The following is a 16,779-nucleotide window of genomic DNA, read 5'->3' on the forward strand; positions in this document are numbered from 1 at the left end:
TGATAGATACGTTGTCGTAGCAACACGGAGGCCGCGTTAAGCCCTATCGCCCATCGAGGGCTTCCGCTGTTTCTAATATCGCTAAAGTCCCAGCTTGCCTGCTTCTGTGCCTTCTTGCCCATGATGCGATCACAGGGAGCGCCCATCTCAAAGGAGCTTTAGAATTAGGTAATACCTGTATGGACCAACGGTACCGGGCCGTGAGTGCTGCTGTGGTGGTTGTTAAATAAGAATCTGACCTTCCTTTTACTGAGGGCAGCCAGTCAGTTTACCACCCCGCAGGGCATGCTGCAGTCCACATTGACAGTGCGATGAGTCTTTGCCTCTTTTTCATCTTAAATATAACTAATTCTGAGCCCCGTGTCTCTTCTATTTCGGAGGGGAGAGGGCTCTGATCATTTCATTATTTCCCAGATCAGTAGTTTGCATATTGTTAAGACAGTGAAGTGAAAATCGAGCTCGTTAACCCCTGGCCCCTGACACTCACTAGTATTTCTTGAATTACTCGTAGCCTCCATTCAGCCCACACTGGATTTCTGCCGCAGACTGGACAGCATCGTGGGGCCCCAGCTCACAGTGCTGGCATCTGACATCTGTGAGCAGTTTAACATCAACAAGAGAATGTCTGGGTTTGTACTCTGCTTCCTGGTTACTTTCAAGCATTTCACTGGCTTTGGGTGAATCAGGGTAGCTTTTACTTAGAACGTGGATGGTGTTTTCTGAATCCAGATGACACATGTATTGATTGGCCTTGTCTGCAGGGCTTCCTAGGGAGCTGTTCCCGGGTTTTTCTGCCCCACAATGGTGGCTGGGGCTAATGCATCCCCTCTGCCCTCCCCGATGGCGGGGTGAGTGTGTGGGGTCAGGCCTGCCAGCTCCGCCCCTGGTCTTGGCCTCGTGCACCCCTCCCCATGTGCCCTGCCCAGGCTGTGAGGTCCACGCTGGCAGTGGTGGTCAGCAGGGCTTTGCTTTGTGCAGACGGAACGCACTCGGCCTCCTGTGCAGAAGTGTTCCCGGTGAAGCTGGCTGTGACGTGAGCCAGTCCGGGTTTTTCTTTAGTTGGCAAATAACTGAGTGACTACCGTTTATAAAACACTGTACTTGTAAGAAAATCATCACAGTTAAAATATTTTTGGTTTTTAAAATGCATACTTGAGCTCACTGGGAAATTCAGTCATATTGAATATGTCACAGATATCCAAGAAGTTACTGCCGAATGTTATGTCTTAACTGAGGTTCTTGATTTGAAGGCCTAGCCATTGAAAACACAACCTTAGCCATTGTACACACAGGGTTTTGACACTGTGGCTGTATAGTTGGGGTAATGCTATGATATTTCAGAAACTTTCTTTTCCGTGTAATTGTTCTTTCAGAATGTTACCATCTGAATAACATGTGTTCACAGGTCTGAAAAAGAACCCCAGTTTAAGTTTATCTACTTCAACCATATGAATTTAGCAGAAAAAAGTACAGTTCACATGAGGAAGACACCCAGTGTGTCACTCACATCTGTCCATCCGGATCTAATGAAGATTCTGGGTGACATCAATAGTGATTTCACAAGGTAATTCTCACCCCCTCTCCAGTTAGGTGTCTGCTCTCTAATGAGAATCAGCTCCAAACACCAAGTGATCCCAGGCCCCTTCAGAGGGCCTGACCACCTTCTTGGGTGAATGTCATCAAGCCCGGGAGTGGCTGGTCACTCACAGGGGACTGACTCCCTGACCTTTTCAGGTCGCTCAGGTTTCCTGTTTCTTATTTCAGAATGTTTGTCAGAGTCCAGCTGTACATATAAAATAAACAACTGGTCTTGAAACTCCTGTCTTACAGAGTGGACGAGGATGAAGAAATCATCGTGAAAGCCATGAGTGATTACTGGGTTGTTGGGAAGAAGTCCGACCAGAGGGAGCTGTATGTTATTTTGAATCAAAAAAATGCAAACCTGATTGAAGTCAATGGTAAGTAGGGTTTGGTGTCTGAGCAGAATTTTAATGCTGCTGATGTTTCAGACCCTCTTTTCAGTGTGCTATGGAGCATGTGAACAGAGCAAACGTGACTGTTAAGGTTGTTAAGCAGAGGCCCCTGTTGCTCAAAGGAAACCATCACTTGGTCTCTTTTTCTGTAACTTAGTTCCTTGAAAAAGTATGTGAAAAACTTGCCTATTTCTTGGGAAACTTGATACAGGCCAGAAGAAATTTATTTTCTCTAATGCTGAAGAAAAAAAAAATCCCATGGCTTTATACACCATGTAGTAAAATGTGCGTTTTGGGAGATCCCTGGTGGCCTAGTGGTTAGGGTTAATAGTTGCTGCATTGAACTTTTTGAAAGGGCTACCTTGAAGATGACAACCCTGGAGGAGCTATGGTGATTGGCAGTGGAAAGAATCAGGACGTGTGAAAAATCCTTAAAAATTTATTGACTTAAATAACTTTGCCTATGTTAATGAATAAAAAGAAACCTTTTGTGCAGAAAGTCAGCATTAAAAAAAAAAAAAATAGTTGCTGCATTAGGAACGACGGCAGTTAACACACGCCTCTCTGAAAACGGGAATTGAGCTTAACGTCCAGAGGGTGGCGCCACTGTGGAGCTCCTGTCCTCGGCTCAGGGCTGCCGCTCGAGTGTTGTGTGCTTGTGTCCGATTCCTCAAGATTTCAGAAGTTGTACTCCTAACCCCCAACTCATGGATGTCTTAGGCACTTCGGGTTTGCGCCCTGTCAGGCCCAAAGAAGAGATGCTAAATAGTGTGAAAGTCTCCTGTGTATCAAGCCTTTTTATCTTTCTCTCAATTTACAAACATATCAAGGCTTCTAAGATTTAAGGTCAAATTCGCTGAAGACCTTTATTTATCTCCAGCTTTATTCCCAGAGAATTATTAGAATAAGGTACCGATCTATATCCTATAACCTCTTAAGTGAGAACTTCTTCCCTTACTGTTTTCTGTTCTTTTTGCAGAAGAGGTCAAGAAGCTTTGCGCAACGCAGTTCAACAACATATTCTTCCTGGATTGACTTGACAAGGGCTCCGCGAAACATCTTTTAAAAAGCAACTCAGCAGGCATGCTGTTTCCCACGGCTGGTCATTGGTCATATTATTGACTGGATTAATGACAATAGTAAAGCAATACTTGCTCTGAAGAGTCAAATTTCTACTCAGTCTGATGATTCCTGAGGTTTTTAGATTTTAAATATTTATGTGGAATTAAAGGTAGTCGGCTACACCTCTGTCATTCCATTCTTTTGACATTATGTGAATATTTTACTGGAAAATAAGACTAATAAATTGTTTAAAAAGTTTGTAAAAATCCTGGTCTTGCCTTGAGTCTCTGGTTGCTGGTTTCTAGACCAGGGAACTTTGAAGGGGAGGAAGAGGTGAGTCAGCCCGTTTGCTTGGTGACGACAGGTGGATCTGGACTTTGCCACCACCTTCAGCATTTTCTGTTTCCATTCTTTTTTTTCCCCTTTTTCCCAGCCTTACGTCTGATGATCGTTTCCTTCCTTTTTGGTAGTTTGGAAGCTTTAGGTGTATTCTTATGCTTTGGGTGGTTCCTCTTAAGTTTAACAGGACTGTTAGCTGTGACACTTTCCTAACAGAGACGTCAGGTCTTGGGTTAACCTCCAGCTGTGCCACTGGCTCTCCATCCTTGTTGGTCGGCCTCTGGTCGGTGCAGCATTGCTCGCTATGCTGTGGGAGCGGGTGGAGAAGGACCAGGGCAAAGGCCACGGGAGAGGTGGCACCTGAAGGACAGGTAGGCTGTGGACCCGGGGCGGTTCCCGAGGCAAAGGAGGCATGCGGGCTTGGAGAGGGTGGGGCTGCAGAAGCGTGTAAAGGGCTTCATCTGCTCCCGCTGTTTTCTAGTAGGTTTGATCAGATTCTAAGTTTAATCACCAGTGCTATATTTAATTCAGAAAAAAGAAACATAATGAATACACGCTCATTCAATACCCCCATGTGTGTATTTCATTCAGCTCAGCTGTCAAAACGCATTTCGGTGATCCAACCACATAGAAACCCTAAACCCAGCGGGCTCAAACCCCAGTCTTCAAGAAACACTCAGACAGGGTGTCCTCCTTTCACACCTGCCTGTTCTTGTGGCTCGTTTACAAACAGAGTGACGTCTACTTTTTCTTTTTCTTGCTGGTGATGGATTTGCTGGACACCACTGTGTCCTCTTTCGGGGGGCTCGGTGTGAAACTCGAGGAGGGGGCGTCCACCGGTTCCTTGATCACGGTGATGTCCACCTCGTAGTCTTGTCTTTTGGCCTCTTCCTCTCTCAAGCTGTTTAGCCTAAGAAGAAGCAAACACAAGAAAGTATCATTTTGTTCAGCAGGTTTTCTGCTGTCGTGTGGTGTACAGTAGTCCATTCCTGGATCTCAGCAGTGTTTGTCATCACTTTGCCTGAAATAAAAAGTCATGCCGTCGACATCTCGTCAGTTCAGACTTCGCACACATCTTAGGTGACTTGTGAAGCACTTGTCTGCAGCAACTTGGCTAGTACGCAACCCTTTTAAAGTCCTGCTGTAGCGGATAGTTCTTAAGTCTAACACTCTCCTCCACAGGCCAGTGGGCTCGTGATGCCCTTCACAGGTGAGCATCCGCACTGGAAACTGACCTGTGTGTGGGGCTGAGCTTGGACACTGCGGCCATGCCTGCACGCTCACCACGCCCCAATCACTGTTCTGTTTCAGAAACATGCGCTACCTCAGTCCTCACAGCAGTCCTACGAGGGGTCACCCCCACCTCCACAGGGGCAGAAATAGGCACTCGGGGACAGACTTTCTGGCCACCCCGGTGTAATAAGTGGTGGGGCTGGGATGTGACCCGGGGCGATCTGGGTCTGTGTCACGCTGTGTCCCTGTGGATGCCTGGGGCCAAGGGCGTCGTCGCTCCCTTAGGACAGAACAGGTTCCCAGCCCCACACGAGGGCATGCCGCGCTTTGGAAGTTGTAGACTCGTGAGTGTGTGTGTGTGTGTGTGTGTGTGTTTTGTTTTTTAATTTATTTGCTTGCACCACGTCTTCGTTGTGGCAAGTGGGATCTAGTTCCCTGACCAAGGATCGAACCCAGGCCCCCTGCGTTGGGAGCGAGAGGCTTAGCCACTGGACCACCAGGAAAGTCCCTGACATCGTAGCCTTTTAATGAAAGTGTTTGGTCTTGAAGCTCAGCGTTGCCACAGAGGACAGGAAAGAAAGATGACCGAGAACCCAGGAGGGAGGGAGGGAGTCAAGAGGTGTTTATCAAGTTACCTTGCTTCCAGCTCCTCGTTTTCCATCTTCCTCTGAAGGGCCATTGCTTCATTATGCAGCCTGTTTTCCTTTACCTTCTCCTTGAGGGTTTCTTCATGTTTATGTGCTTGGAAGAGAGTGTTCACAAAAAAGACGTACATATTACTGATCCATATGTTGAATTTTTCCTTTTGTTCATCCTTGTGTTTTTCTTTTTTCCCTGCAAGAAAGGCTGATTGAAATGAGCATTGATACAGTCTTGAGTAACGTTGGGAGTGTGCGTTCCCGTTCCCGGTTCTGTCACTGCCTGTGGTGGGCTGAGTGTCCTCGTCCCCCATAAGGGTGACGCTGTGCTCCTCATGGGCTTGTGGGTGTTAAGGGAATGCAAAATGCTTCAGGGACCCCCACCCCAGAACAAGGATGGCATCAGCTGACCCCAGCTATGATGGTCAACACTTCCTTCAGGCCTCCTGGTACCTATATTTTTTTCTAAAATAGCTTAACTATTTCGGTTTTCTAAAATTAAAATCTTAGAAAACTTACAACATTCCCATATTTTCAGAGAAAGGGAAAAAAAACCCTTGGCTTTTGACTACATTGTCTTTAAAGGCAGTTTTAAGAAAAAACTTTAAAGGATTTTAGGATTGAGTAAGAAGGTAGGTAAAATTACTGACTTGATAAGGAATATACCTTCACGTCTACTAAGGCAGCACCCACCCACTCTGGAATGTGTTTAAAATAGTTGATTCCAGGAGGATAATGCTTTGGATAGTTCTGTAATATCAGTAAGACTGGGGATCTGTCAAGACGGCATTTGTTTTTTGATTGTGTCCATTGCTTGGGCTCTTTGACGGTGGGGATGGGAGAGGAGTAAGGGCGCAGGTCCTGTGGAAACGCAGGGCTCTGTGACCAGACCAGCCTCCCCCGCAGGAGCCACTGTGAAGGGCCCAGAGCGGAAGACATGGGGAGAGCCTTGATGCCAGTGCCAGAGTTTGAGGGCGAAGGGACACAGCCACAAAGACTGGCACAGCAGTGTTCACAGCGGCATTCGTTATGACAGCCAAAACTGGGAACCACCCGAGTGTCCGTCAGCTGAAGAGGAGGTAAAAATGGGGTAGAGCCGCACAACGGAATACTACTCAGCCATACAGAGGAACAGAATACTAATACGCGCTACCACGTGAATGAATCCCAAGGCAACCGTGAGTGAAAGAGGCAGGCGTAAAAGACGGATGATTCCGTTTATATGAGGTGTCCAGAAAAGGCAAATCCACGGAGAGAGCAAGCCACGGGCACCAGGCGGCCCCCAGGCCCCCAGCGCTCCAGGCGTCTCACCCACACCTACCGCCACCCCGAGGCCAGCTCCCCGCGGTGCTGACATGCCTGTACCTTTTTATAACCGTGATGTCATTTACAAGCAACAGCTTGCTAGTACCAAGGTTCTAGAATTAAAATACTCACCACTTTGAGATAAAAGGAAGGTCAGCCCTTTTCCTGCAGATTTAAAATTCACTTTGGAAGTTTTTCCGTCACTTACAGATTTCTTGATTTTAGGCTTTTACATAAAAAAAATAATAAAATTTTTAAAAGAAATCATAAAGCAAAATATGACTTCTGCATCATTATAGACTAACTGATTTTCTATGTTGTAAATAATCAGAAAAGTATTCATGAGGCTGATATCCTTGTGCTAGTTTGACTTTTTAACCTGCATATTTGCCCTATTAAGGAAATGAAGAACAGAGCTACTGTATCCACTGGCATGCTCCTCCCCCAGGAAACCAAAGATTGGACACCACCCTGGTCTGTTGGGAGAATGTTTATTAACCATCTCTCAGTGGCTGTAATTGCCTCACACATGCTGTATACACGCACATCTCTGCCTCCAGTAGATCTCGCCCACGAACCCCAAACTGTCTCCAGCTGCCCGTTGCTGTCACCACTTGTACATCTCCTCAGGCACCTTAAGTTAGCACGTGTCCAAACCCAGCTCCTTAGGTTTCCTCCCCAAAACTCCTCTCCCCGTCGAACCCTGGTCCTCCCCTTCATGATAAACAGCAGCTCTGTCCTTTCAGTTCTTCAGGCCAAAAGAAATCTTAGAATCCTCCCTGCCTTCTCTTTCTCTCTCAAATTCCGCAGCACTCAAAAAACACCGGCAGATAATCCCAAGCACTTCCTCGCGGGTCTGTCATCAGCTCAGTGGCTGGGAGCCGACTGACCGCCCTGCTCGCGGGCCTCCATCTCTCTCCAGCCAGGTGCCCCTGGCTGGGCGCTGCCTCCCCCGGTGCATCTTCCTGGGCCGCCCCGACGTGGCTGCACCTGCTGCCTCGCTTCCCGCCCAGCCACACAGACGCACTCCCGCCTCAGGGCCTCCACACAGGACAGACTCCCTCCGCTGACCGCCGGCTGCACTCAGGGGTCACTTCCTCCCAAGACCCTCCCTCCGCCCACCCTGTCACTCAGCCTCCACCGCCGCCCCGCTTATCGTCACATCCCTGGTGCCTCCGAGTGTGAAGCAGCAGAGCAGTGCAGTAGCGGGCGCACACCCTGGAGCGGAACTGCCCCAGCGCCGCTGCTTAGCAGCTCTGTGACACTGGGCGAGCCACCCTGCCTCTCTGTGCCCTAGCCCCTCTCTCGAGCTGATGGCAGCACCCACCGGGCGTCTGGGCATTAGATGAGCAGGACCCTGGCAAGTGCGTGGCACCGGCAGAACACCCCACAGGCGTCCCCTCTTCCTGTCCCTGTGTTACGACGTCCCTCTCTTCCCCAGAAGGTAAAGCCCATGAGAGGACAGGCTTCCTGCTCCTGCCAGATCCCTGGCCCCAGAGGCGCCCTCACCGCACAGCCAGTGCGTGCCCACGGCCGATACTGCAGCCTTGGCTGTCTTCCCGGTTGCCTGTCAATACACACCTCTGACTTCCTTATCTTGCTGATGTCGACCAGGACTCCCAACTTGCTCGAAGATGACTTGGTGCTGCTGAACTGAATGTCGGACTCCTGGCTTGCTACTGCGCTTGGACTCCTGTTCTGGGTGTTCTGACCAATGACAGACACACAAGAGGGCTTCTGGTTTCCATGGAGATGCACAGGCCTTTAATGCAGTATAACTGACTCACGATAAACGACACCTAAAGTGTGCCGTGACGGTAAGTACGGACGTGTCCGCACCTGTGAACCCATTGCCCCAGATGCTGTAAGCCTCGGGCTCCAGCCAGTGCTCCCTGCCCCCAAGGGTGTCGGCAGGCACTCTGACGCTTGTGACGGAGCTCCTCTAGCGTGGCTAGGAGTCTGCTTCCTGCGTCAAGACCAGGAAATACATTTCCCCTAACTTACAAAATAAATAACGTAAGTGACCTTTCCCGGTGGTCCAGTGGCTAAGACTCTGAGCTCGCAATATAGGAGACCTGGGTTCGATCCCTGACTGGGGAACTAGATCCCACATGCTGCAACAGCCAAATAAATAAATACATTAAAAAAAATAAATAAATACTTTAAGACTTCACTAGTTCTTTCCTGAAGGGTTACAAAACCCCAAGATAGTTCTGATGACAGTTTAACCATTCCAGAATAAAGCCCTTCCTTATTCTGTCGATTCTAAGATATTATCTGTTACCTGAGCTGTCACTGGGTAAGTGCTTCCAGCTTTGTTAACAGACAGGTCATCATTTGGGAAATCTGAACAGAATTTAATTGGTGGCTCAGGAACACAGATGAGGGCGAAGCTTAATAGAGCTTCAAAGAATTCCAAGAAAACCAGCTGAAATGTAAGGAAATATAAAAGGGTCAATCCTCACACAACTCGAGGTGGGCCAGAGGCTCTTATGAGTGTTTGTCTCTATTCTCCAGGAAATGCCACCTTGTTCAACACTCGGATGCCACGGGAGCACACCGGTTTGCAGTAAAAACTACAGCCTTTAAGAGACCTATGAGGATGTATGTTCTCTCCTTAGGTCTTGAAGTCACTTTTCTATTTGATGGGAACATGTTACTGTATATTCACTCATTGAGGACTGTCAGTATAAGAAGTATTTCCTCTTTTCCTGAACAACGAGAGAAGTGGCTCCTGTGACAGCTGACACTGGAATGGCTAAGAGACACTGAGATGGCGTGACCGTGTTCTGCATGGAAGAATCACATGAGTTGGTGAGGGGTAGACTGGGAAAGGAAGACTGTTGTGGTTTGAACTGCGACTCCTTGGAAAAGGGGTTGGGAGTCCTAAGCCCCAGTATCCTCATATTTACAGATAATTGAGCTAAACTGAGGCCGCTAGGGTAGGCCCCAGTTCAATATGGCAGCCATCCTCATAAGAAGACGGAGACTGTGGCCCCAAGACAGGCACACAGAGAGAAGACGACCACGACGGGCCAAGGAGAGGGGCCTGTAGGCGACCCTTTGCCACAGCCCGCAGCAGGAACCAGGCCCACCAGCACCTCTCTGATGCCAGCCTTCAGAACTACAGGCAAGAAATGGCTTACATAAGCCAAAAAAAAAAAAAAAAAAGAAAGTTGGGGAAGGGGTGTACCAAGTACAAATGTTCGGAGGCAGGAGTCTGGTGGGTGTGACCAGGTGGTCAGACCTGGACTCAGAGAGGTGGCTGTGCTGGAGACAGAATTTTGGTTGTTGGAACCCAAGGCAGAACAAACAGCCTGAGTTGGATCTGGGCCATTCGTGACACCTCTTTACAAACCTCAAGTTCAAAGTTACTGTCGATTCCATCATACATGGAAGGATTATCCTCTGCTATGACCTCCACAAACTTGGTTGCTGTCAATTCTTTATTTATCATCTTAAAGCTCTGTAAAAGAAACAGCGAATCAAACCATAATGGCTGCTGACTACAAACAGCTATATATATATGTACTTTTAAAAATGTCACAGTCCTGCTGAAAACGAGGACGAGGGGAAAATGCGTGTAGGCAGGGCCCTCCCTCCACACCGACCCTTCCCTCCAGACTCTGTCCTAAGAACCCAGAAAGCTGGGTTCATGTCCCCAGGCATGAAGAGTTAGGAGAACTCCTCCGCTGGAAACCTGAACATCCTGGAGAAGAGGTGTATGGACAGTGGGCTGAGGGGGTCGGGGGAGCTGGGGCGGTTTCCCGGCTCGCTTCCTGGACCGGTACCGCTCATGCACAGAGTTTCCCATCAGCCTTCGCATGCCACAGTCCTGCCTGTGGGTGGACAGCCCAGGTGCACCACTCCCTTGTTCCTTGCACGTCACAGCTAGACTACTTTGCCTTTCCTAAATTAAAATCAAAAACGGCTACAAACAGAAAGCCACGATGCACCGTGCGCGGTTACCCTCAGCATCCAGAGGAAGTGTCTCGTGCTCATGGTGAGCTCGTGCGGAGGGGCCGCGTTCGGTCTGCAGTGCGCCGTGTAGATCTCCCAGCACTTGTCCACGTAAGTCATTGAATAGAGGGTCCGCTGGGCCTCACAGAATAAACGGCCTGAAGAGGGAGTGGAAACACCGACACTCAAAACGATGGTTACAGAACTCGACGCTGGAAACACTTAAGGTCCATATAATCCTACGGGCTCTGTATTTACCTTTTACACGGCAGGCATTGGGGCGGATGTTCTCATTCATCAGTTTTTTAAAGCACAGAAAGAGCGACGGGCTTCGGTCTCTGCGGTTAAAAGGAAACCATCATCACTCCTCCGTCCAGGAGATGGAACTTAATCCCCCGCTCTTGGAGGGCCGAGTGACCTCATAACTGGCTTCTCTAACAAGTAGACCGAGCACAGAAAGGGGAGAGCAGTAAGTCTGCACTAGAGAAACCTGGCTGACAGCACTGAGTCACGTGCTCACAGGTAACATCGCCAATGATGAGACAGACTGATGTCACGTACCCCTGATATGACGGTATTCTTCCCCCAAACCCATAACCTCAGGGTGATGACAGAAAAACATCAGCAAAGCAAAATCGAGGGACATTTCACAAAATAACTGATCGATATTCTTCCAAAGTGTCAAGGTCATAAAAGACGAAAAAAAAAAAACTATCACAGTTGCAGGGGACTAAAGAGCTAAGTCAAAGGAAAACACCCTCATGCTGGGAAAGACTAAAGACAAGGAAAGGGGGTGGCAGAGGATGAGATGGTTGGAGAGCATCACCGATTCAATGGACATGAATTTGAGCAAACTCCGGGAGATAGTGGAGGACAGGGAAGCCTGGCGTGCTGCCGTCCATGGGGTCACAAAGAGCTGGACACGACTTGGTGGCTGAACAACAAGAAAGGAGATATAACAACAAACACAAAGTGGGATCCTGCATTCGGTCTTGGAACAGACAAGTGAAAACCTCAGGAATTCAGTTAATCAAACGGTAGCGATGTTAATTTCTTCATTTTAAGAAGTGCACCGTGATTCTGTAAGACCTAATCATTTGGGGAAGCAGGATGCAGAGTATAAACCAATTGTCTGTGTTAACTTGGCCACACTCTTCAAAGTCCAAAATTATTTCAAAATCAAAGGTTTTTATAAAAAAAAAAAAAAAGGATAAGTATCAAATTTGCTCTGAGAAAGACAGGAAATTCTAAGGAAGAGTTGGTGGTGACTATTTCTGAGTAAAACACTTGAGGGCTATTTGCAAAACTGACACGTGACCTGCATCGGCAGGGTTTTCACAATTTTTAATTTTGTTTCTCATGGTCTGGGTGACTGGTGTTTGTAAGAAACTTTTGTTTCTTATACTTCAAGAGTACGAAAAATAATCATGAATATCAGAGAAAAGAGAACAATATTGTGACAACCGTGACGGTTCACTCAACCCTCATCCTATCACAGGGGCCCAGAAGGAGAACTTACTGGTATTCTTTGTGATGAATGTGGTAAGCCAGCTGCAGGAGGTAATTCAAAAATGTCCTCAAAAGTAAAGTTGTAAATGGAGAGTGAATTTCTTCCACTGGTATGTCGTTATTGGCTAAAATAAGAAAATTGGAGAGGATGTGATGGCTGAGAGGGTAAAGAATCCACCTGCCCATGCAGGAGACACAGGAGATGTGCATTCAATCCCTGAGTCAGGAAGATCCCCTGCAGGAGGAAACGGCAACCCGCTGCAGTATTCTTGCCTGGAGAATCCCATGGACAGAGGAGCCTGGTGGGCTACGTGATTAACGCTGCTAATTTTTACTGGGTTTGAAGTATGCTTCAAAAACTAAAATTTGCAGTTGATACACACACAAAGAACACCAAGTGAGCAAGTACCATTGGTAAGCGCTGCCCATACATTTGCCTGATGTACATGTATTAGTCGCTCAAATGTGTCTGACTCTCTGTGATCCCATGGACTGTAGCCCTGCAGGCTCCTCTGTCTATGGGATTTCCCAGGCAGGAATACTCGAGTGGGTTGCCATTTCCTCCTCCAGGGGATCTTCCTGACCGAGGGATCAAACCCAGGTGTCCCATATTGCAGGCAGATTCTTGACCATCTGAGCCACCAGGGTTGATATTAGCTATATCAAGTAGGTAATTCGAGACCTTCGAACCTGCCTCCCACAGTTTAGCTGTAGGGAGTAAAACCTTCAAAACTGTTAATTTTACTGCACAAAATTTTTAGCCTGAAATCAAGCCCAACCTAAAATTACCTAAAGCCTTTTCTAGGCTATTCCAAGCCCTCCCTGATCTTCTCTGCTTCTGACCTTACAATTTGGTGTTTTTTTGTTTTTTTTTTAATAAAAACTATAGCTCAGAGGACATATGCATATGTATAGGACAGCATACTCTGTCACAGAGATATTTAATTATGAGTCACTGAGGGAGGCTCGGTGGGTTTTCAAGGAAACAGTCCGGGGATTGGTGGGTACTGACGTGGTAAAGGGCATTACCGTGTATGTCCTGTATGCTACCTGTATAGCTAGCATGTTCTGTAAAGAGCCAGATGGTAAATATTTTAGGCTTTCTGGGCCAGAGTCTGTGCCATAACCACTCAGGTCCAATTTTGCAGGGTAAGAGCAACCACAGACAAGACATCAACAAGTGAACATGGCTATGTTCCAATAAAACTTTATTTACAAGAACACCCAGTAGGCTGGATTTTGCCCATGGACTCACTTTGCTGACCCTGCTATGGATGGTCTTCAACTACTGCTGTTATTTTACTAGATTCTCTCTTCAGTTGCATTTTAAGTATCTTGGGGACAAGCCCACATGTTGCTTTCTGGAACACCTCTCCAGACATGTGCCTTCCTTGCTCCCTCAACATTTCCTAACTGGTTTCAAGGTGCTGAGATATTATACGACCCTTTAAACCAGACAGGAAGGACCTGGAATACTCACCACCGAGCACCCTGTCCATATCAGCAAGGGTTATGTTATGGTGATGGAACTTGCAGTCTTTGAGAAACCTCCAGAAGTGAAGTTTTGTCATCAGAAAGGTGTTATCCAGGGAGCGGTCACAGCCCAGGCTGCTATAAAAGTTGTAGATTCTTCTTAATTCCGTAATGTTTCTTAAGATAGCGTATTCTACCTGAAAAGAGAAAACCACGCAAATCTCCAACCGACCTGATAAGAACGAAGGTAAAAGAAAACTTGCTTTCTAAATTAAATGAGGTCACACATGCAGTAGCAGTCACCTCCTACCACTCACTGTAAGAGCTCAGGGGATGTTACAGTCTCCCTAACCATTCCGAATGAGAATGGGAAGACATGCTGTCATCTCGACAGTGGAATTACTTCCCTACAGCTCTGTCCTACTCTACCCTGTTTCATGCCATCTCCACGGCAGCAACAAAAGTCTCTCGTCTACAGATCAATGGCTCAGTGGTAAAGAATCCGCCTGTCAATGCAAGAGACGTGGGCTCGATCCCTGCCGGGGTCCAGCCCCGGTGGATCCAGGGAATTCGAAGCGGGGACGGCGTCGGCAAGGATCAGGAAACAACTGCTTAATTAAAAGTTAATTAAGGATATAAAGAGTAATAGAATAAGGATAGCTCAGTGAGGAAATTCAGTGGAGAAAAGAGGCTGAATAATTCAGCCAGAAGGTAAGAGAAAGAACGACATGGTGAGACTAAGTTTCGGTGAACAAGGCCCGCATTTTATTTTCCAAAGTAGTTTTTATACCTTAAGTTATGCATAGAGGATAATGGGGGAAGGGGTAGAGTCGTGCAGTAAGCCAGGCTTTCTTCCTGCAAATTTATCATATGCAAAAGTTTAGGTGATTTGCATCATCTTCTGGCCCGGAGGCCTTTTTCTCTAAAGGTGATTATTCTAAAGTCAGGTGCCAAAAAAAAAAAAAAAATAAAGTCAGGCGCCAGCCTCCAAAAAGCATTAGATAAAGTTGCATTCCTACAGAGCAAAGGTGTGGTGGGCTATAACAAGAAAAAGAATTAACTCAAGGGTCCCAGGTTACAAACATTAAAGCTACTACTTACACCAAATATATTAATCAATACACTGCCAGGGACACAGCAGGTAAGGGATATGGAGACTTAGCAGCAAACATTGGCCCAACAAGTGAAAATCCCTTCACCAATACAATTTCTAATCAATCTTTGAACTGCTCAAAGGAATCTGTATTTAGACAGTTTAGAACATCTCATGCCTCTCACAGTTTGGAGGCTCTGAGCAATCACATGTGGCCAGAAAAACCTATTCAGGCAGGCTAGAGGACTTCCAAGGGAGTTTGTAGGTTGAAACACTGTCACACCCAGGAATTATTAACTGGAGCTGTAAGCTAACTCTTTTTTCAGAGAGGTAGTGGGGGATAGCCCCCCGTAAAGTCAGAGGTGTAGGTGAAAGCACAAAGCAGAAAGTAGGCAGACTCTGGTTTTGGGGGTAGATTGCTCGAGAATTTCCAGGGAGACTCCTGAGGCTCGATCCCGCCTTTGCGTATGCCAAGCCTCCTTCCTCATGACCTTTGCCAGGGGCGGAGCTCGCTCCCCACAGATCCCTGGGTCAGGAAGATGCCCCTGGAGGACGAAATGGCCACCCACTCCAGTATTCTTGCCTGGAGAATCCCATGGACAGAGGAGCCTGGCGGGCTACAGTCCATGGGGTCACAAAGAGACGGATACGACTGAGCAACTGAGTGTGTACACACACACACACACACACACAGAGCAATATCCCTTGTAGACACAGGCACAGAAATCCTCAACAAAATAACAGCAAGCCAGGGACTTCCCTAGTGGTCCAGTGGTTAGGACTCCGTGTTTTTACTGCCAAGGACAGGGGTTCGATCCCTGGTCGGGGAACCAAGATCCCGCAAGTCACGTGGCCAAAAATATAAAGACTTTTTTTAATTAGCAAACTGAAGGTAGAAATATATAAAAAAGAATAATATATCAGCACCAAGTGGGGTTTATCCTGCAATGGCTAGGCTGGTTCAACGTGTGAGAACTCAATCAGTGTAATTCATCCTACCACATAATCACACCAATGCATCTGGCAGAAACTGTTAATACCCCTTCATGATAAATACCCTCGGCAAATTAGGAATAGAAAGGAACTCCTTAACCTGAACAGCAGCAGACAGAAAAGCATACAACTAACATGCCACACAACACTGAAAGCCTGAGATAGGCGACAGTCACATCCGCTGCTTTACTCGCACCCGCTCTGTCCCCATTCACCATCTATCATTTTCCCCAGGCCCTCAGTGGCCTTATGCTGCCCCTAGACTCCTCAGACCCACAGAACTGCAGCCTACAGAGAATCCTGTTTCCCCAAACCTTGTGTCCCATGCGTCACCCTCCGAAATTTAAAAAAAAAAAAAATCAGAAAATGTGATGAATAGAATTTGGGGTCCCTATGGAGACAGGGAAGTCCCAGCTGGGCGGCTCCATCAGGCATGTGTCACTCTCAGCATCAACTCCTGCCTTTGAAAATTCAACTCAATTGGATAAACAAGTGGAGTTGGCCCTATTGAAAACACTGCTCTAGAGGACACGGAGTTTTCTTCAGGAAGCTTAAAGTCTAGTCGAGATCACAAGACACATATACAGTAAGGAAGTCTCCTTACAGAACAGAGCCAGGGAGGGACAAGAGACAGAGTCAAGGACAAAGAGGCCTGGAGGGCCGGTGCCTGAACTGAGCTCTGGAAAATTGAAGAGTGGGTCGGACTTCACGGTCCACAATCCTCAGATGTAAACAGCCGGTTGGGATTAGACACATGCTCACGAAATGAGGTCCAGCTCCACAAAATTTTTTCTCTAAATATTTCAACATTGTGAATAATTTCTAAGGGTCTGAAGTTCTTTTGAATGCCAGCAGCCTATGACAACACACAGCAGAACGAATGTCCTCCAGAGTGAGGTGACCACAGCCTTGGCCTTCAGACCAAGCCAGCAGGGCAGGGGTTGACTGACCCTTGGGAAAAAAGTGAAAGTCAAAGTGGTAGTCACTCAGTTGTGTCCAACTCTTTGTGACTCTGTGGATTGTAGCCCACCAGGCTCCTCTGTCCACGGGATTCTCCAGGCAAGAATACTGGACCAGGCTGCCACTATCCATCTGTAGGGGATCTTCCCAACCCTGGGATCGAACCCACGTCTCCTGCATTGCAGGCAGACTCTTTACCATCTGAGCCACCCGGGAAGCTCTGGGTAATTCACTGGGTCCT

At 47.4% G+C, this 16,779-nt stretch overlaps 2 protein-coding genes across 8 annotated transcripts in view; one reads left to right on the top strand and one right to left on the bottom strand.

Moving 5' to 3' along the window:
• CCZ1 (CCZ1 homolog, vacuolar protein trafficking and biogenesis associated) overlaps positions 1-3,301 on the top strand; it is a 16,207-nt gene extending 12,906 nt beyond the window's left edge. The window contains exons 12-15 of the mRNA XM_019988041.2: positions 512-629; positions 1,406-1,564; positions 1,831-1,958; positions 2,953-3,301. Coding sequence (XP_019843600.2) covers positions 512-629; positions 1,406-1,564; positions 1,831-1,958; positions 2,953-3,008 — 461 coding nt within the window. The 3' untranslated portion in view covers positions 3,009-3,301. The remainder of the gene's footprint in view (positions 1-511; positions 630-1,405; positions 1,565-1,830; positions 1,959-2,952) is intronic.
• The window catches only part of LOC109578642 (radial spoke head 10 homolog B), a 26,980-nt gene continuing 12,598 nt past the window's right edge, over positions 2,398-16,779 (bottom strand). For 5 of the 7 annotated variants that reach the window (XM_070780210.1, XM_070780211.1, XM_070780209.1 and 2 more), the window contains exons 11-20: positions 13,500-13,689; positions 12,030-12,144; positions 10,769-10,848; positions 10,520-10,668; positions 9,909-10,016; positions 8,835-8,978; positions 8,132-8,257; positions 6,683-6,776; positions 5,243-5,441; positions 2,398-4,284 (exon numbers count right to left, since the gene is read on the bottom strand). In XM_070780210.1, the coding sequence (XP_070636311.1) occupies positions 4,116-4,284; positions 5,243-5,441; positions 6,683-6,776; positions 8,132-8,257; positions 8,835-8,978; positions 9,909-10,016; positions 10,520-10,668; positions 10,769-10,848; positions 12,030-12,144; positions 13,500-13,689 (1,374 nt within the window). In that variant the 3' untranslated portion in view covers positions 2,398-4,115. The remainder of the gene's footprint in view (positions 4,285-5,242; positions 5,442-6,682; positions 6,777-8,131; positions 8,258-8,834; positions 8,979-9,908; positions 10,017-10,519; positions 10,669-10,768; positions 10,849-12,029; positions 12,145-13,499; positions 13,690-16,779) is intronic. The other 2 variants (XM_070780213.1, XM_070780214.1) reach the window with 2 other exon arrangements.

The sequence above is a fragment of the Bos indicus genome, chromosome 25, assembly GCF_029378745.1.
Source record: "Bos indicus isolate NIAB-ARS_2022 breed Sahiwal x Tharparkar chromosome 25, NIAB-ARS_B.indTharparkar_mat_pri_1.0, whole genome shotgun sequence".
Lineage (NCBI taxonomy): Eukaryota > Metazoa > Chordata > Mammalia > Artiodactyla > Bovidae > Bos > Bos indicus.